At 39.5% G+C, this 21,784-nt stretch overlaps 1 protein-coding gene across 1 annotated transcript in view; it reads right to left on the reverse strand.

Annotated features, from left to right (window-relative positions):
- Positions 1 to 21,784, reverse strand: part of NSMAF (neutral sphingomyelinase activation associated factor) — a 228,385-nt gene that overhangs the window by 80,774 nt on the left and 125,827 nt on the right. Inside the window, exons 12-14 of the mRNA XM_030214777.1 lie at positions 17,191 to 17,299; positions 6,781 to 6,957; positions 196 to 275 (exon numbers count right to left, since the gene is read on the reverse strand). Of these exons, the coding sequence (XP_030070637.1) occupies positions 196 to 275; positions 6,781 to 6,957; positions 17,191 to 17,299 (366 nt within the window). The remainder of the gene's footprint in view (positions 1 to 195; positions 276 to 6,780; positions 6,958 to 17,190; positions 17,300 to 21,784) is intronic.

The raw sequence follows: 21,784 nt of genomic DNA on the forward strand, positions 1-21,784 counted from the left end.
AGTGCACCCAGAGTTCACTTTTAGAAAACTGGTGTAACTTATGCATATACCTGGCACACAAATTAGGCTTTCTGTTGTTGGGGGGGGGGGGGGGGGGGAGGAGGGAAAGAAGCATTTTGCTAATGTTATTTTATATCAGTTAAGCATATACTATCAGTACCTTATCTGTTGACAAAATACAAGCACTAAACATACCAACAGTCTCTCCAACCTTTCCTTATTCAAAGCACCAATCGGTTTACTGAAATCCCGAAAAGTTTCAGAGTTTGTTAGATCTGGTAAGAAAAGAAAAAATTCATGTTACATTAAAGATAAACAGAATTTAAAGAGAAACATGTACAGCAAAAACTAGAGAATGCACTGACAGTGGCTGAATTAGTAATCCTGTTTTCCCTGTACTACAGGGCCTAATTGATCTCCAGATTTATTTTCACTTTCCATTACAAAGGCATAAGAATGTGCATTATCTGGAGCATAAACAAACCATTTCTCATAAAATTCAAGTGTTATGGTGGATTTTCAAGACAAACATTGAACTTTCTTTAAAAACATCACAGTTTGTGGCAAAAATCTGCAAATACGCAGGATTTCATTACAAACCACAACTGTCAAAATAAAAAAAATAAAAAAAATCCTGCAGCAGATTTTCTATTGTAAACAGCAGAAGAATTTGCGTTCCTCAAGAAATTCTGAACAGTACCTCAAATTGCACTCACTGAGATACATATTTTTTAAATTTTGATTATAAACCAAAAGATAATATTTCTTGTTTTGCAGCATTTGAGTGTGGAGATTTACTTTGGGCTCCCCTTTGAGGTTGTTTTTTTTTTAGATTTTTCATTTACAGTGTATAGTCATTTTGGATGGACATCTCTTCTTACTGAATAAGCCCTGTTAGCTTTTACTTTAATCACTTTGTGCATTTTTTAAATGTTATGTTTTAATATTAGGTAGTATTAAGGTCAATTAGTCATGTGAACACACTAGATTACCAGTAATGGCATTTAGTATAATAGAAATTGTATACCTAGGCAGTTCTGTTATTTTCATTAAAGGAATATTGCATAAGAACTTGTGTTGGTTTTATTTGTATTATATTTTATTATTCTTTTATACACATATGATTTTAATTGTTTTTAATTTCAGCTTGTAGACCACTAATGAAAGCTACTGCCAAAACTTGGCCGAGTAGGGTCATTCCTCAATAAAAGTTTATGTGAACCCTTGGTTTTCTTCTTCTCTAGACCAACACAGCTGTTTTCGGATGTCCTGTTGATCTTGCAGAGGTTCTCTCCTTTCCCTTATCCTTATACCATGAAACCAACATGTTTCTCTCCTAGACAGTAATCAAAGTTGTTCAAGTAACAAGCTACAGTATTTAGAAGTTTGAAATGTGATTTCTGCTAAATTATATATTACAACAGAATACAGTGTTACACAAAAGATTACCTTTTCATATTATCTAAACTACTTAGAAAATGAGAGTATAAATTCCCAGTCAGTCTTCCTAGAAGCTTCCAGGGAACTTCAGTAGGCTTGATTATCAGATATAAATAAGAAATAGAGTATAAAATATTTATCTAGAGCCCAGATTATTTTTAATTCATACACTATCACCCGGGAAACTCTACATGTCAAACATCATATGAGAGAGTACATTTACAAATCATGTATAGCTTTAGGGGCAATTTTATACCAGGATGCCTATGTGCCATGTCCAAAAAGATGCCTATTTTATAAAGTTTGTTTTGCATCGATTTTCCCTGACGCAGGGTTGTTCTGAAACACGATCGCGTCAGAAGAGGAGGGAAAACAAACTTTATGCGGACCCAGGATTTCACTATGGATCTTCAATGATAAAACTGAATACAAATTACTTTATTTCTGTTTTGAATTGGACCAATGAATGAATGAATACTGAGAGATTTGTAACAGTGAGTTTTCAGACAAATCCCAATTCTGACTCTCTGCTGAAGGTCTGCTTTATCCGCACTATTGCACTGATTAATGTACGGTGCATTGTTATGTGCTGGAGAAGTCTTATTTTGGGATGCAAGTTGGTCTTACACATAGCTACCTGCTAAATTCTGCAAGTCCTATTTTATACCTATGGGTCCGACACTTAGGGCCCTGTTTACTAAGGTGAGCTAGCATTTTTAGTGCATGCTAAATGCTAGAGAGTCGCCCATATGTTCCTGTGGGCGACTAGCGTTTAGCGCACGTAAAAACGATAGTGCATCCTTAGCACGATTTTGTAAACAGGGCCCTTAGTGCATGCTAATGTCTACTAGCGCTTGCTAAACTTTAGTAAAAGGGTCCCCTGTGTGTATTATCTGTTTTATAAAAGGCAGCAAAGCTGCCCTCATGCCTTTATTAAAAAAAATAGGATCCCAAGAACCAGAGCAAGTAACACACAAATCTTAAAAATTTCCCACTTATTAATGAGAAAACAAAGGACTTTGAGAGGTTGAGTAAGGGATTAAATATGATTACAAAATGGCTTAGGATCAATGAAAACTGAAGATCAGTCAATCAAAAGCTTTACAGCAAAACCATATATTGAAGATATCTACGGAAATTATTCCAGTGAAACAAGGTTCATGTTTAATCAACTTTTCCAGTGGTCCAGAACAACTTTTGGTGTTTTTGTTTTTGCTGTTTATTCTGGCAGTTGAGGCAATATTTTCCAATGGCAGTCTGGATCTTAGTTTTCAAGTGTTCTAGAGAACTTTAGGTGTCTTCAGCTACAATGATTGTTGTATTTGTTTTGGAAACAGACTGTGACTGGGTCTTAAGATGTTTTTTTTCAACACAGGTTTTGATTTTAAAACTTAAAAAATTACAATGTTTTTGATGTAGCCAGAGCTACTCAAAAGAGGCATACAATTTGTTTTTATGAAACCAAGGGTACTGGAAATCAGTGCATTATTTTTTCTTAAGTAACTGTAAATATATAGTTAAATATTAAAATGTGAAGTTTGTCTGTTTCAATTTAGTTCAATGATAAAGTGGTCCTAGGGCCTGTTCCTATTTCTTGCTAGCTGCTGTGTTGTGTCCTCACTAGTTCTATTGTACGCTGTTTTAATTTTAGCTTTATTTCCCTTTTTCTTTTGTAAGTCATCAGCCTCCTTATCGCAGACTTATGGTTTTGGGGAATATTTAATTTTCTTCCTGACAAAGAACAGCTTGAGTCCTAAAATAAAGTTTAGCTTCTAGTGTGCTGGGACAGAGTTCACATTTGTGACAGGGAGATCTTCTATACATTCCATCAAAAGAGGAGATCTGGTAGCAAGTTTGCAAGGAAAAGAGCATTTTCATTGGTTGTTTCAACACTGTACAACAGACTATGTCTGGAAATTAACTGGCAGTAGTACTACATCCAGTGTCGTACAGAGGTGTAGACATGGCTGTTCAGACAGACCTTTCATTAAGAGAATATATCAGACAGTGCCCGTTCTCACTAAAGGAGGAAGGTGTTGCATGGATAGGAAACAAAAGATTGGTAGAGTGAAATTTAGACAAGAGTACAGTGCAATCCGCTTAAGTGCAAGGGTCTGGGACCAAAGAAATACATGCAGTTAACAAGCATGCACTTAACCGTTGTGACCCACAGAAGCTTGACATCTGATAAACATATGTACAGTACTGTATTATATATACAGTATACAGTCTCCGTTGACTTAGGCTTACTTGAAGTAATCAGTCATAGTCCTCTGTACACTATTGTGTCTGTGAGTTACATAGACTACATCTGCCAGACGGTAAAAACTGTCATAGAACTGACATCCAGTGGCCTCCAGATAGGCCCGCACGGTGTTGACTCTCCAGCGCTCTTGCAAAAGTGACAGGTTGCTGAATTTCGTCAGTATGTGCCTCGCTGCTCATTTCATCATCTGCTTCATCAGCCGTTGCCTGCATGTAGGTGCATATCTCGACTTCAGCGCTGTCGTCAGCTGTTTGTAGATCGTAATCAACAGCTACGTAGTGATGAAAATCCTCTTCAGTAACACCGGCTGGGATGTCAATAGCCTGTTCATCTGACGCATTTGCAACAGCTGCATCTGTTTCGTTACTCTCCACATCCTTAAAGCTTGTCCGCTTGTAGCAGTTCACAATGGTTGCCTGTGTAACATGATTCCAGGCTTCTTTCTGCATATGTAGGGAATCCAACAGTGATAGATTATGAGCCAGTTCAACAGCACGTTTATCCTTGCCAGTCTGGTCATCCATAACGCTCATCAGACGACGTAGCACAAGAGCCTGATAATGTTGTTTGAAATTGGCTATTATGTCCTGATCTATAGGTTGGATCAGAGATAGTGTTTGGTGGCGGGAAGACCACCTTGACAGACAGCCTGACATCATCACTGTGTGCACCACAATTATCACAAAGCAACAAAATCTGATGCTTTTGTGCCCGCATTCTAGTGTCTAACTTCTTTAGCCACTGCTTCCAAATTTCCCCAGTCATCCATGAACTTGCATTAACCTCGTATGACACAGGAAGTTGCTTAACATTCTTGAAGCAACGGGGCTGTTTGCTCTTTCCAATGACAAGTGGTTCCAATTTCTCACTCCCATCCATATTGCAGCAAAGGAGGATCATCAGTTGGTCCTTCGACATTTTACTTCCTGTAGTTTCGACTTGTTTGAATGCAAGTGTTCCATCAGGAATCACTTGCCAGTAGAGACCGTTTTCGTCAGCATTGAAAATGTCACGAGGTGCAAGCTCGTTCAAGATGGTAGGAAGAACTGAAACACCCAATTTTCAGCACCAAAGTCATCAGCGTCTTGTTTCTCACCATGCTGTTTCTTGAATTTAATGTTGTTCCTCTCCTTCCATCTTTCCAACCATCCAACAGTGGCTTTGAATTCAGTTAGTCCAAGACTTTCAGCTAGCTGATTAGCTTTCTCCATAAGCAGTGGACCACTGACAGGAAACTGTCTGCTCCTGACTTGAGAAAACCACCGAAGAAGAGCATCTTCTACATCCTCAGCTTTTCATGCCCGTTTACGTTTGTGTGGATTTGTATTGTTTTGCCAGTCTTCCAGAAGCTGATCTTTCTGCTTCAAGATATGTGAAATTTGACTGGGATTGACACCATATTCTTTAGCAATAGATGCTTGACTTTGTTTTCTAATTTTTTTTAAGAACTTCTATTCGTTCAGCCAGTGTTAAAGTCTTACAGTTGTGCGATGACGACGACTCCAGTGTACACTAACAACTTCCTTTTGCTTATTCTGCCTGTGGCAGTTAACCAATGAGATTTCAAATTTATCGCCCCTTTGTCACGTGCCAATCGGCTTCCATATTCCGCGCTTGCGCTTATGCGGAGTCTTTCCTGCAGAGCAGCGGTCTTAAACCATGCATACAAGCGAATCTTGCACTTATCAGTGGTGCGCTAAACCGAAGTTTGTCCCCATAGAAATTGATGGTGCCATAAACAGGACCAAAGTACGGCATGCAGTTGAACAAAGCATGCGCTTATCCAACGTGCATTTAAATGGAGTGCACTGTAATTCTAGGATTAATTTGTCCCAGGGGTACAATTGATGTATTAATTCCTTGTTCATCACTCCCAGTTCTTGAGGACGGGTCACGTTTTCAGGATACAGTAGCTCTAATGACTAAATGATAGAGCTTCACATGCCTACTACTACCATTGTATGCAGATCTCTCTCTCATGCACATTCATTAGGGATATCCTGAAAAAAACTGACATGTTGGCCAACCTCAAAGGACTGGGAGAGAAGACCAAGATACTAGTTGGTAGAAAATTAGAGTTACACGTGCTAGGATTGCTGTATTAATGACCGGTGCTGTTTTATGAGTATTAGTTTAGATGACTTTGGTATATACAAAGTTTGGGAGATACTATGGGTGTATATATAATGAGGATGCAGTTTGTTTGGAAAGATGAGCTGACAAAGTTTTCTTTATTTGGCAATTTATATGGTAAATTTCTAGGCACAGTTTAGAAGAGCGATTAACAAAATGTAGACAAATACCTATAAGACACTGCACACCTTCACTGTGGGACAGGTGATATTTTCTATTTATGTTCCTTGCACATGTAAGCAGGGAATTTCACATGAAAATAAGGCAATGATGCACCTGCTACTGGGGCTTGCAATGCTGCTGTTAGGGGCGGAGCCCTAGCCATTGTGCAATAGTAATACCTGATGTGTCAGACTCAGTGTACAAGTACCAGGTTCAAGGAGCTGTGGTCTGTCCGACTAGAATAGATAGTCTAATAGATAAGGAGAGAAGAGAATTCTAAAATAGGGGAAACCCAGAGCAGCTGCAAGTACCATATTGCTGGCTATAAAAGAAAAAAAAAAAAAAAACAGGATCTGCCATTCTGTCTGGTGACAAATCACATTAATAAGATTCATCGTACTATGGTTAGTAACATCAAGTAGAACAAGGGATATAGAGAAGTTTTCCTGTATTAACCAGCTACTCTTATCCTTTGAGCCTTATTGTCTTCAATAATAATTTGCATTCCTGTAATAGTTTTCCTCCAATTAACATACCAACACTGTTTACAGTCATAGCAGTTCAGAAACACACATGTAGGCAACTTTCAGCATGGATAAATATGAACAATGCAGCTTTGAAGGGCATAATGATGAATTATGCTTATAATATTATTGCCATTTAAAACAAGCTTCTTGGACTGACACAGCAAAGTAACGTGATTTGGTCTCAGTCATCTAAAAATAGTGGAGGAGTATTCCTCCCTACCTTAATGATATGAAATTAGAAAAGCGTGTTACCAAGTTCTGAACTAGTGTAATCCGCTATTATCCATGGAAACACAGGGTACTGTGAGAGGTCATTACAGCTCCTGTCTGCCAGGTTGTTGAGGTGAAGGAGGTATTCGTAATTTGAAAGATGTCCCTTCTGCCACTGTAACATGTAGCTCTCCACTGTGTGCTCTGTAACATGATTCTCTAAAGAGGAAGGAGAGAAATAAAGGGTAAGGTGATCAAGCCATCAAACTGTCTCCCTTCTCAGATTTCTCCCCAGTGCTGAATATACGTCACATAGGATAAAAAGGGGATGGAAACTGTAGGTTCTCTTGGAGTTTGTGTTTTGTTTCACTTAAAATCAAATTGTAATTCATAAAACTAAGGAAAAAGCCAGTCAAACAATATGATAAAAAAAACAGGGTTGGGAGGAGGGGAACTAATGAGGTTCTGCACCATGACAGAACTATTCTCTTAAGAAAGCAATCAACAAGTCACAGGTGTCACAGATAGGCATTTTGTTTTTCCTTACAGTGCTATGCATCTGCTAGTCTTGCCTGGCCAAACCCTTTTTTTCTTCTTTATGGGCATCATTTCTCTACAGAAAAAAACTGCTTTATTTGATTTTGCCTCATCTATTTTACTACCAATGTAAGAATAGAAAGGCAATGGCTTCAGATTATGCTTCTAGAGAAAACACAACTTATCCCTAATCATCATACAATGTATGACAAGTGTTCAAAGATGGCCTGTGACATTCCTGGCCACAAAGTCCACCTTTGAGAATATTTGTCTTGGTGCTCAGATACAAAAGAACATGCTTCAGGCCTATCTCACTGGTGAGCTTTGATCCACCAAGAAACTGGACTCAGACCTAACAGAGACCCAGAAGACAATCATGATCACAGTGATGATCAGAAGACTTGGAGGAGCTGAGGAAGACAGAGAGGTCCATAGCGGAGACCTACGGGGATGTTATAGGTAAGTCCCACTTCCAGTCTGGCAGCCGAAGTGCTGCCTTGGAGGAAGGAAGTCTCCTAAAAGGAGAGTATCACCCCAGTGAAATAGGAAGTAATCCTATAGCCAGGACCTGCCCATCATGGGATACAATATCCTCTCACACTGAGGATGTGTCTAGGAGCTTCTGCACAGGACGGAAGGGTTAGGACAGCTGTTGAGGTTGGTGATTGATCATTAGGCATGAGGATCACCTGGTCACTTACCTGCCTGGTGCGAAAGTGGCACACTTCATGCATCACCTAGGTAGGATTTTAGATACTGATGGAGAGAAGCCAGCTGTCTTGCTCATGTGGGTACCAATGGCATATGAAAATGTTGGAGGGAGGTTCTGGAAGTCAAATTTAGGCTCTTAGAGGTAGAAAGTTCAAATCTAGATCCTCCAGGGTAGCAGTTTCAGAAATGTTCCTGTCCCATGTGCAGGACCCAAGAGGCAGGCAGGGCACTGAAGTCTAAGTACATGGTTGATACAATGATGTAGGGATGAGGGGTTTAGATTTATTAGGAACTGGGCAACATTCTGGGAAGGGGGAGTATATTCCAAAAAGATGGAACCAGACTGCCTGCCCCTAACATTTAAAAAAAGAGAGTAGCTTTTAAACTAAAATGGGGGGGGGGGGGGGGGGGGGGGTGGAGAGCTGACAGTCACACAGGGGCGCATGATTTGGTGTGGACTATCCTTGAAGGATATTATTGAAACAGTACATTTAGGGAATTCCAACAGAGGTTTCGACAATGGTGAAAGAAAAGCAGTCCAAATCAACTTCTAAGCAGCTTGTAGATCCAAGAAAAAACACAACTTGAAGTGTTTCTATATAAATGCAAGAAGTCTAAAAAGAAGATGGGAGCGTTAAGAGTATATAGCACTAAATGATGAGATAGATATAACAGAGACCTGGTGGAAGGAGAACAATCAATGGGACAATGATAAATTGTAATGATAGGGTAGATCAAATTGGGAGGGGTGGTTGAGCTATATGATAAAGAGGAAATTGAGTCAAACAAAACAAACATTGAGTAAAACAAAATAAACATTCTACATGAAACAGCACTGAGGAATCCTTATGGATAGAAATTCCATGTCTGAAATGTCTATATGCGAATGTCAGAAGCCTAAGAAATAAGATGGGAGAGTTGGAATATATTCACTAAATTAAAAATTAGATATAATAGGCATCTCTGAGACCTGGTGGAAAAAGGATAACCAGTGGGACACTCATACCAGGGTACAAATTATATCATAGTGATAGGGTGGATCAAATTGGTGAAGGGGTAGCATCGTATGTAAAAGAGGGCCTTGAATCAAACAGATTGAAAATGCTGCAGAAAACAAAACATATCTTGGAATCCCTATGCATTGAAATTCCATGTGTAAAGGGGAAAAGGATAGTGATAGAAGTGTACTACCGTCATACGGCCAGGATGAACAGACGAATATAGAAATGTTATCAGAAATTAGGGAGGCTAACAAACCGGGCAACACAATAATAATGGGTGATTTCATTTACCACGAAATTGACTGGGTAAATGTAACACCGAGGCATGCTAGGGAGGTAAAATTCCTTGATGAAATCAAGAACTGCTTTATGGAGCAGCTGGTAAAGATGCCGATAAGATAAGGAAAAATTCTAGACCTAGTCCTCAGTGGGGCGCATGATCTGGTGCAGGAGGTACTGGAGCTAGGGCCGCTTGGTAATAGTGATCATAATATGAACAGATTTGATATCAGCTATGAAGTACACACAGGAAATACAATACGCTAGCACTTAACTTTAAAAAAAAGAGACCTTAATAAAATGAGAACAGTGATTAAAAAAAAAAAAAAAAAAAAAAGAGGAGCAGCTGCGAAGGTCAAAAAATTTACATCAGGCGTGGATGCTGTTCAAAAATACCATTCTGGAAGTCAAGGTCAAATATATTCTGTGTATTAAAAAAGGAGGAAGGAAAGCCAAACAGCTGGCATAGTTAAAAAGTCAGGAGAAGGAAGCTATTAGAGCTAAAAGAAAACCCTTCAGAAAATGAATGAAGGAACCGACTGAAAATAAGAAACAGCATAAGGAATGTCAAGTGAAATGCAAAGTGCTGATAAGGAAGACAAAGATGGACTTTGAAAAAAACAGATTGCGTTGGAAGCAAAAACAGAGTAAAAAAATTTTTTAGGTATATTAAAAGCAAGAAGCCAGCACAAGAATTGGTTGGACTGCTACATGACCAACGGGTAAAAGGAGCAGTCTGAGGAGACAAAGCCATAGCGGAGAGATTAAATTAATTCTTTGGTTCGGTTTTCACGGAGGAAGATTTGGGAGTGATACGGTGCCAGAAATGGTATTCAAAGCTGATGAATCAGAGAAACCAAGAGGCCCTTTTACTAAGCCGTGTACGCGCCTACGCATGCCCAACACACGTCAATTCGGAGTTATACCCAGCTACCACATGGCCCGGGCAGTAATTTCATTTTATGCATGTCTGCTACACACGCTGGAAAATAATTTTTATTTTCCGACGCGCAGTGGAAACCAGGCAGTAATTGTCATTCTACGTGAGTAAACTATTACCGCCCGGTTAACAAGTGAGACCTTACCGCTAAGTCTCAGACTCAAAATGGACGTGCACCAATTTTTATTTTGCCACATGTCCATTTTCAGCCCCCCCCCCCCCCCCCCCCAAAAGGCCTTTTTTGCAGGTGCACTGAAAAATGGATCTGAATGCATCCAATACACACATCTACACCAGCGCAGGCCATTTTTCAGCGCACCTTAGTAAAAGGACCCCTGAATTAAATCTCTGTAAACCTGGAGGATGTAATGGTGCAATTTGACAAACTGAAGAGTAGCAAATCTCCTGGACTGGATGGTATCCACCCCAGAGTACTGATAGAATTGAAAAATGAACTTGCGGAATTATTGTAATATGTAATTTATCTTTAAAATCAAACGTGGTACCAGAAGATTGGAGGGTGGCCAATGTAACATCAATTTAAAAAAAAAAAAAAAAAAAAGGTTCCAGAGGAGCTCCTGGAAATTATAGACCGGTGAGTGATGTCGGTGCCGGGTAAAATGGTAGAGACTAGTATAAAGAACAAAATTACAGAGCATATTCAAAAGTATGGATTCATGAGACAAAGCCAACATGGATTTAGTGAAAGGAAATCTTGCCTTACCAATCTATTACATTTCTTTGAAGGAGTGAACAAACGTGGATAAAGGTGAGCCGGTTGATATTGTGTATCTGGATTTTCAAAAGGCGTTTGACAAAGTACCTCATGAAAGACTCCAGAGGAAATTGGAGAGTCATGGGATAGGAGGTACTGTCCTATTGTGGATTAAAAACTGGTTAAAAGATAGAAAACAAAGTAGGGTTAAATGGTCAATATTCTCAATGGAGAAGGATAGTTAGTGGGGTTCCCCAGGGGTCTGTGCTGGGACCGCTGCTTTTTAACATTTATAAATGACCTAGAGATGGGAGTAACTAGTGAGGTAATTAATATTTGCTGACGACACAAAGATATTCAAAGTCGTTTAATCGCAGGAGGATTGTGAAAATTACAAGAGGACCTTATGAGACTGGGAGATTGGGCGTCTAAATGGCAGATGACGTTTAATGTGAGCAAGTGCAAAGTGATGCATGTGGGGAAAAAGGAACCCGAATTATAGCTACGTAATGCAAGGTTCCACATTAGGAGTCACCGACCAGAAAAGGGATCTAGGCGTCATCATTGATAATACGTTGAAATCCTCTGCTCAGTGTGCGGCAGCGCCTAAGGGGTCCTTTCACTAAGGTGTGCCGAAAAATGGGCTGCGCTAGTGTAGGTGCATGTTTTGGACATACACAGATCCATTTTTCAGAGCACCTGTAAAAAAGTCCTTTTAAAAATTTTTGCCGAAAATGGATGTGCGACAAAATAAAAATCAACGTACATCCATTTTAGGTCTGAGACCTTACTGCCAGCCATTGACTTAGCGGTAAGGTCTCACGTATTAACCGTGAGGTAATAGTCTACGTGTGTAGAATGATGATTACTGCTTGGTTTCCATCATGCACCAGAAAATAAAAATTCTGATGCGCATCAAAAATGAAATTACAGCAAGGGCCACATGGTAGCTAGACAATAACTCCAAACTGATGCACGTTGGGTGCGTGTAGGCACTTATGCGGCTTAGTAAAAGGGCCTTTAAGAAAGCAAATAGAATGTTAGGCATTAGGAAAAGAATGAAGAACAAAAATGAAGATGTTAGAATGCCTTTGTATCGCTCCATGGTGCGACTGCACCTCGAATATTGTGTTCAATTCTGGTCACCACATCTTAAAGATACAGTGGAATTAGAAAAGGTACAGAGAAGGGCGATGAAAATGATAAAGAGGATGGGACGCCTTCCATATGAGGAAAGGCTAAAGTGGCTAGGGCTCTTCAGCTTGGAGAAAAAAAAGCTGGCTGAGGTGTGATATAATAGAGGTCTATAAAATAATGACTAGAGTGAAACAGACGTGAATAGCTTGTTTACTCTTTTCAAAAATACTAGGACTAGGGGCATGCAACGAAGATACAAAGTAAATTTAAAACGTGCAATTAAACTCGAATTCGTTGCCAGAGACGGTAGTAAAAGCAGTTAGCTTAGCAGGGTTTAAAAAAAAAGGAATGGATGGCTTCTTAAAGGAAAAGTCCATAGACCATTATTAAAATGGACTTGGTGAATATCCACTGCTTATTTCTAGGATAATCAAAAATTAGGAAAATGGCACCGCTCCAGCCTAATTTTATTGAAACATACACAACTAGAAAATGGATGGAGCACACCCTGCTGTATGTATCATTATATAATTAAATGGAAGTGTCTCATACAGTCACTAAAGCACCATAGCAGTGTGCTGTATCAAAGCATACGCTTATGTGACATTTTTTAATCATAGACAACCTCCAACAGTGCAAATAATTGCTTAATAAGTGCCCTCAAAATCTTAATACTTCCTAATATTAATGTCCAAGTGAAAAAAATCCAATAGGAAAAAAAAATTTTTGTTGTTTTTTTAAGCACTATCGGTATACATAAAGCTTAAAAATATATATAGGCAGGAAAACATATAGGTTCTCTGCCGTTGCCGGTTGCTATTGAAGTATATGTAAAGGTGTTCCTTGACAAAGCATTGAAGTGCGAAACAGGCTCCTGTCGGGACTTGGCATATACCGGGACTAGAACAGAGCGATGATTAATGAGAATTGAAAATGCAGGATGTTTAAACCACAACAAGATTTCAGAATCTCTAATATCAAGATAAGTGTGTTTTCCTGCCTATATATATTTAAGCTTTTTGTATACTACTACTACTACTACTACTTAACATTTCTAGAGCGCTACTAGGGTTACGCAGCGCTGTACAAAATACACAAAGAAAGACGGTCCCTGCTCAAATGAGTTTACAATCTAAAGAATGAAATGTCAAGTTGGGCAGTCTAGATTTATGTATACCGATAGTGCTTTAAAAAACAACAAAAAAATTTTTTTCCTATTGGATTTTTTTCACTTGGACATTAATATTAGGAAGTATTAAGATTTTAAGGGCACTTATTAAGCAATTATTTGCACTATCGGAGGTTGGAGGTTGTCTGTGATTAAAAAATGTCACATAAGCGTATGCTTTGATACAGCACACTGCTATGGTGCTTTAGTGACTGTATGAGACACTTCCATTTAATTATATAATGATACATACAGCAGGGTGTGCTCCATCCATTTTCTAGTTGTGTATTTTTCTAGGATAAGCAGCATAAAATGTATTGTACTTTTTTGGGATCTTGACAGGTACTTGTGACCTGGATTGGCCACTGTTGGAAACAGGATGCTGGACTTGATGGACCTTCAGTCTGTCCCAATATGGCAATACTTATGTACTTATAAGGGAAGGAGTATTCTGGTATGGCTGTACTACTATCCGCCAGGACAGAACGGACAGATGAAGAAATGTTTAAATAAATTAGAAAAGCTGGTAAATTGGACAACAGTATAATAATGGGCGATTTCAATATTGACTGGATAAATGTTAAATCAGGGAGAACTACGGAGGTAAAATTCCTAGATATAATAAACGACTGCCTCTTGGAGCAACCGGTCCAAGAACCGACAAAACGTAACGCTACTGTAGCAGCATTTAATTTTTGAAAGGACTTTGATAAAATTAGAAAAATGGTTAAAAAGTCATCATTTTTCTGCACAGCTTCTTCTTCCCCACTGCTGGAAATCTTTGATGCTTCATGAAGCATTTCATCGATGTATTTCTCTTTTTTGCGGATGCTTCTCAACCTTGTCACCTCCTCTCTCAGCCCTTTCACATCTTTAATGAGGGATTCAAGCTGAAGACAACTCGCAGATGAAACAATATTTCACAACCATACTGCAGTTGCAGAAGTATTTGCTCAGAACCTGTCAGTAAGGGATGCCTGCTTAGATTTGTAGCTTTTGTTTTAAGGTTTGTATCTCCCTGTGACAATGTGCATGCTCTTCACCTAGAGTGGGAGTCTGCAGTGATAACTCTCTGACTAAATGCTTCAAACCGGGAACCTGGCTGGCTTGTATTTCTAAGGCTGAAATTTGGGTCTGCATCTGATTTTCTTGGGCTACCTGCTGTTGGACTTGCTGTTTAAGAGAATCTACTTGATAACTTAAGCAACTAGTCATTGTGATTAAGAACTACTTTTCATTCTCTATCTGCATACATTCTCTCTCTTTGGCTATATATCATGGTACAGATTCACAGTGCCACTACCTTAACCAGTGGAATAATAGCTCCTGTCTGACCTCATTGGTAGGCAAGCAGTGTCTTGTTTGTCCAGTGAACCTTCTGACCTCTTCCAGAAAGTGGCAGATGCTGAGAAAAGCTAGGAGAACCTTCATCATTAGGAAAGATCCTTAACATCTAGGCCTGGACAATACTGATCTTAAACAAACAGCCATCTACCAAGCAACTCAAGCTGGCAGGGGACAGAGACCAAGGAGTGATACTGAAGTATACAGGCGTCAGAATCACTTAAATTGCTGCTCTAGTTAGATGGTTGAGAGCATGATGAATCCTCTACTTCCCTTCTTTTACAGAGAGGAAAAAGAGAGCCCGGGTTATAGCTTGAGTTCCAGCAAGGCAACTTGGCCATACATATTAGTGGTCCAGGATCATCTAAAAGGCTGAAGGTCTTCTACCATCTATTACATCTACAGGATTCCAGAGGATTCAAGGACATTTCAACAGATCCTAACTATTAAGGACCTGAACTAGGGTCTCAACTTTCCTGAAACTTACAGTAGAGCAGCTAAAACCTAAGCTGTAAATGGAACCTAACATGAACTTTAGAGTGCTGCTGCCCTTTGTGGTAATCCATTGCTTTGAAGGAAATTCATTCACATCTGCAACACTCAGTATAATAGAGGAAATAGAGAAAATTGGGCTTGTCTCTGGAATGAGAATAAGAGTGGAATATCTCAGAGACTGTGTATATATTATGCTCTCCCCTTCCCTGTGTACATCCCCATTGCAAATACGCACTAGGTAAGGTATTTGCAGAATAATGTCTAGGCAGAAAATTGGCATTTACCAGCATGTATGCACACATGCACATTAAATATCTATGTACATAACACACATGTAAATGTGAGCACAAACTAAATCTCATTGAACATCCATCCCTTACATTTCTGTATTGCCTTCCTTGAACACAGTTCGGCCCAAAGTATTTTGAAAACACAAATAATAGAATAGCAAATATATTGCAAAATATCAGTAAAATATTTTCAAAAATGCAATACATTATGACCAAAATTCTTCTCTGCTACACTTTTTCACTAAGGCAGGACAGATCCTTTATACTAATCATTCAATTATAATATTAGAGATAACAACTTAGGCCACACATACCCAACATCCCCAAATTTGGAGAAATTCTTCACTTTCCAACTTTAAGGAGAATGTAGGTTAATAAAAACTAAGACAATCTTTCAGATAATGAAGAAACCGGTCTTTTTAATGATCTCAAAGAAATGCACAGGGTCTTGAACTGAGCCCAGAGGGATACCATTAGTCATTGTAAATCCTTGACAATTTGCACTGATCTGTTTTCAGTACTCATAGCTGGATAGTATCTAGGTTCTAGCATTTGATTTCATCAAATATAGTGTAAATGTTTTAGCAGAAATCCCATATGAAGAAGGATAGTCAGGTCTGCAAAACCGACAATTATCTGTCATGCATACTGAAATTGCAAAAAGCTCTCTTGTCAACTGAGGTTATATTTGAGAAGCTATATAGCTTGGAGTGATACCTAGGCTTCACACCTCAGTTATTAAGAACAGGGAAACCCTGTTTAATCTCAGTTTTCCTTCAACCACAAGTAGAACTTCTATTTTTGTTGGGGTCAGCTTAAGCTTATTCCTGGAGACCCAGCACCAGATTTCTGCCAAACGTGCATTAAAGAGATAAAGGCCAGTTCTCTCTCCTACCCTAGCAACATGAAGACTGGCTAAATTTGTTGATGATTTCAGTGAATGCCCTAAGGTAGATGTTACATAGGACAGGAGAGAGAGATGATCCCTGTACCTGCTAAGCTCTACCCATAAAATAAAAACCTTAGCCATTCAAGGCACTGACCTCAACATCAATGTCTGACAGCATATTACTCATGGTTGACAATGTTCAGGACAGTTAAAGTCTAGGACAGTGGTTCTCAAACCTGGTCCTGGAGGAACCCTAGCCAGTCAGGTTTTCAGGATACCCACAGTGAATATTCATAAGAGAGATTTGAATGCACTGCCTCCACTGCAAGCAAATTTCTCTCATGAATATCCATTGTGGATATCCTGAAAATCTGACTGGCTGGGGTGCCTCCAGGACCAGGTTTGGGAACCAGTGGTCTAGGAGAATCAGCAGGCAGGGCCACCTTTTTCTCAAAAGTTCTAATAGTTGTCCACTAGGGGTGAACAGAATTGTCTTAGTATTGTGACCCTGATGAAATCCTGATTGACAATTATCAAAAAATCCAGTCTTTAAGCAAGGGTTGGAATTTGGGGGGGGGGGGGGGGGGGAACCCCTACTTTTGCAATTCATTTAAGAACATAAGGACGTAAAAGTATAACCTGGTGTTCATGTAGGTCACCTAGCTTGAACCCAGTGCATAAACAGAATATAATGGTAGTTGGAACCAGAGCCGGGACTGGCTTTCATTAAGAGGCAAAATAAGTAGTTTATTTATTTCCACATAAGAACTCAGCCAACTCAAGTTATTTTGTTCTGAACCAATACTTACTTAGTTATTCAAAGGAAGCCACAAAGTTAGCAGTGTAGGCACCAGTCCAGAGGCAGCAGAGTGTAGGCATGAAAGCGTAAAACCCCCATACTTTTATCAATTAAGCAACATATAAAGCCACAGTAAAAGCCTCTAACCTAGATAAGATGCAATATAGTAATAGAGCTCATCTCGATCCTCAGGTTTGTAGAACTTTAAGTAGATATCAGAGCACAAATCATTTTCTGTGCAAAACACTTCAAGACCCTAAGAAATAATAAAAAAAGGTGCAAATTACTCAATTTTAAATTAAAATATTAAGTTTGCTACCCATTTAACTATGAATACAATTATTTCAACAAAGGATAATACTAAATTGCAAAAATATTACAGCAAGCTTATTTCATACATATTGGTCATGTATACGGGCCCTCATTCTATCTACAAAAGACCCAAAAGTCAAACCTTGTTTTCTGAACAAGGAAATATGAGTAAAAGGGAAACAGTGAAAAAAAAACCCTTAAATATGCCCATTGTTAATAAGACATACACATCACTGGAAAATCTGTACTAGAGATGTGAATACATTTCAGTGTTTAATTTCTTTCTTACCGTTCAGTCTTAAAAGTGGCTTGTTGTAGAAAACTTTCAGTGTGGGGTGGGGCGAGGGGGAAGAGGGGCATGTTTACTAAACAGCATTAAGATTTGGAATTAATGTGGAATTTAGTGTATGTTAACTGCAAATCTTATTTTTAAAGGTATTTTTATGCAGGTCATGTGCTAATATAGTTATTAGTGCACGGTACCTGTTACAATTTAACACAGGAGCACAGCATCTCCTATTTGGGAGGCACTAGGGCTCATTTTCGAAAGAGAAGGATGTCCATCTTTCAACATAAAACGGAAGATGGACATCCTTCTCCAAGAGACGTCCAAATCAGTATAATCGAAAGCCGATTTTGGACGACTCCAACTGCAGTCCGTTGCAAGGACATCCAAATTTCAAGGGGGCGTGTCGGAAGCGTAGTGAAGGAGAGACTTGAGCGTGCCTAACACTTGGACGTCAAAAAAAACAAGGACGTCCCTGACGAACACTTGGACGTTTTCACCCGGATGTGATTTTATTACGAATAAGGCACAAAAAGGTGCCCGAAATGACCAGATGACCACTGGAGAGAATCGGGGATGACCTCCCGTTACTCCCCCAGTAGTTACTAACCCCCTCCCACCCTCAAAAAACATCTTTAAAAATATGTCGTGCCAGCCTCAGATGTCATACTCTGTTCCATGACAGCGCATGCAGGTCCCTGGAGCAGTTTTAGTGGGTACTGCAGTGCACTTCAGACAGGCGGACCCAGGCACATACCCCCCCCCCCCCCCCCCCCACCTGTTACATTTGTGGAGGAAACAGCGAGCTCTCGAAAACCCACCACAAACCCACTGCACCCAAATATAGGTGTCCCTCCTTCACCTGTAAGGTTTAAGGTAGTGATGTACAGTTGTGGGTAGTGGGTTTGGGGGGCTCAGCACACAAGGTAAGGGAGATATGTTCCTGGGAGCATTTTATGAAGTCCACTTCAGTGCCCCCTAGGGTGCCCTATTGCTGTCTTGGCATGTCAGGGGGACCAGTGCACTACAAATGCTGGCTCCTCCCACTTCCAAATGGCTTGCATTTGGACGTTTTTGACATGGACATCTTTGGTTTCGAAAATCGCCGAAAGTCGGAAACGTTCGTGTCTAGGGACGTCCAAATCTAGGAATTTGGACGTCTCAACGGTATTTTCGAAGTGAAAGATGGATGTCCATCTTTTTTCGAAAATACGGGTTTCCCTGCCCCTGGATTTGGACATTTTGCAAGGACGTGCAAATCGCAACTTGGACATTCCTTTTGAAAATATCCCTCTAAGTGATCCCACGTTAACTCAGTATTATCCAGTTAGCGTGCATTACATAGAACAAGCTAGCTGGCTAATGCTTCCATGTCCATGCCCCATCTCCTTCCAAAGAATTTCCCTGAAAATTCCTAACGCACGGGTTACCGCACACTAACAATATGGTCATGAGGTACCTTATTAGCGTAGGTTAAGGGCTTAATGCCATTTATTCAACATGCCCCATAGTTATAACAAACCCATTAGCTTCAGAACTTCCTTTTGCTACACATCCAGCTTCCTAATTATTCTAAGACCAGGAGCTGGCTGTCTTACTGGAAAGTAGGGACATATATTCATGCACCATTAGGTTTATTACAGTGCCTCAAAAGTTTTTGACTGGTCACTAAGATGCTTATTTTCAAAGCATTTAGACTTACAAAATTAAATGTAACTTTGTAAGTCTATGTGCTTTGAAAATGAGCCTAAACCTTTGAATGACTGCACATTAAGTCAATGAGATTGTAACTCTATAAGGGGCATCTATATTTAGGCACCAAGAATATGCCTATTTAGCTCCGATTCTATAAGAAAATGTTCTTTACAGAACACTATTGTAACTGGGTAAATATATGTGTACATGTTTTCACACCCAAGCATTTAAAGCAACGATAAAGCTGATGTTCATACTTGCACATCAAATGAAGAGATCTGCATATAAATAACAGTATTCTATAATTTGTGCCCTGTCTAAACTTCGCTCATGTGAATGCTCACCTGCAAAGTATGTGCTATCGAAGACAGGCACATTCTTACAGAATAGCGAACTACTGCCATTTACGCATTTATCTATTCACATTTAACTGACCAGAATACTGATATTTATGTGTGAGCTTCCCACCTAAAATCTATAAAGCTTCTTATAAAAAAATTACTCCTAGTGTGCATTAAAATTTCTCATTAAAACAAATAAAATTATCTGTGAAAATGATCCTTTAGTATTAAAAAATTGTTGAAGCTAAAAAAAAAGTGTGTGTTTTTTTTTTTTTGATAAAGGTGCTGCTCTGAGATGTTTGTGGAAAGTTATGACCTATATTTACACCTCCTTTTGAAGATTTTTGGTATCACTTGATATTTTATCAAGGCAACATAGGTGCCTGGCGGAGGGGGAGTCATCAAAGTGTGGTAAAAGATCATCTGTTATCATACCTTGATATACCATGGAATTAAACAACATGAGGTATTTCAGTCCTGTAAGTTGATGAATCCCATTTTAAAGAAATAATGCTGCTTGCAAGATACCTTAAGAACACTGGGCCACAAAGCTGCAGCCTGAAGACCCCAGGCTGGCAGAGGACAGCAAGGTCCACCCTGCCCCCCCCCCCAAAAGACCATACACGCCCCCAGGCTCAAGCCCTGCCCCCAATAGATTAAAGCCCCCCCCCCCCCACTTCCCAGATAGCCCTTAACCCCCTAAAAGAACTATCTTTGTAACCATTGTTGGCCCGGGGGAGGGGCAAGGCTTTAGCCTGGGAGGGGGGCTATGTATGGCCATTGGAAGGGCTGTAAGCCACGAGAAACCCTGCTTTTCTGGGCCAGGAGCATTGGACCGCAGCTTTGTAGCCCAATGATCCTGGCTGGTAAAATGACCCCAGCAAAAAGCTGGGGTTATTTTTACCATGATTTTTTGGCCCTAACACGACTTGTGGCATATCACTGCAAGTCGCATTATGGTATTTGCATAGTAATGAGATGTAAAACATGCATTTGCATGTTTTGCATTTCATTAGTATGTGACCCGTGGTGACAAATATCGCTGCGGTAAATTTTGTCAAGCTGCATTAGGGCCCTTTAAGTTAAGGGGCAAATGTGACCTAAAGCCGTAATGCAGCTCGATAACTTCCCCCCATATGCCTTTATACAGCAGGCTCCCAGAACCAGACCCAAAAATGAACAAATGCCTTCGAATAAATTTAGACCTGCTCTGATACAGTTGTAAGGATATGCAAGTATTTCACATGTGTACCCATGGATTTTATAAAATATTCACCCACACTGCAACTCTGCCTCTGCTCTTCCCAAACTACACTCCCAGATCAGGTAAAAAGTAGCTGCATTCTTTCTATGTGTATGCTGCTGTACAATTTTATAAAAGCCCTATGTAAAACAGATTTTACAGCTGAAATAATGCTTTATACAATTACCTCTAAATAAGGACACAGACTTCCTTATGCATTACCAGTCTTCTCACCATTCTGTATCTTTTCCCCAACCTTTTTATTTACAACCACAGCAATATGATCTGTGATTTATTTACATATTCAATCATCATCCTTTGCATTAACTGAATATCTTGCTCTAACCTGATGGAGGAAGTGTAGGTCTCTAAAGCTAATCAGATATGTATTAAATTAGATCAATGAAAAGACATCACCTACAACTTTTTTGGTGGCAGTTCTTAGGTCTTTAACTTGGAAATGCTGGTATTTCAAGTTCATTAATTTTGTTTTACAGTCATTCTTTAAAGAAACATTAGCACGCATGAAACTGAAAGCTGAATCTAACAGAGAAAAAAAAAGAGTGATGCATTCGAGTTAAAATGACAAAGCCCGATTTTGTACAAGTTGTTGAGACAGGAAAAGGAATGTCTTTCATAATTAGCCAGATAGCCTACAAAAGGCTTGCTGAAAGTACAGGCTTTCGGAAATAGTTCTAAGGACACAGCAAAAACATGTCCAATGGGCCACAAGCAATTTTACAGACCACCACCTTTGAAACAGCGGCATCCCTGGGGGTTTTCAACGTATACATGCCAGTACTTACACATGGCAGTTTTGCAAAGTACATGTATACAGTGTTGCCACTTATATGTGGAACTGTT

Source organism: Microcaecilia unicolor, chromosome 1 (assembly GCF_901765095.1).
Source record: "Microcaecilia unicolor chromosome 1, aMicUni1.1, whole genome shotgun sequence".
In the NCBI taxonomy this organism is placed as follows: Eukaryota; Metazoa; Chordata; class Amphibia; order Gymnophiona; family Siphonopidae; genus Microcaecilia; species Microcaecilia unicolor.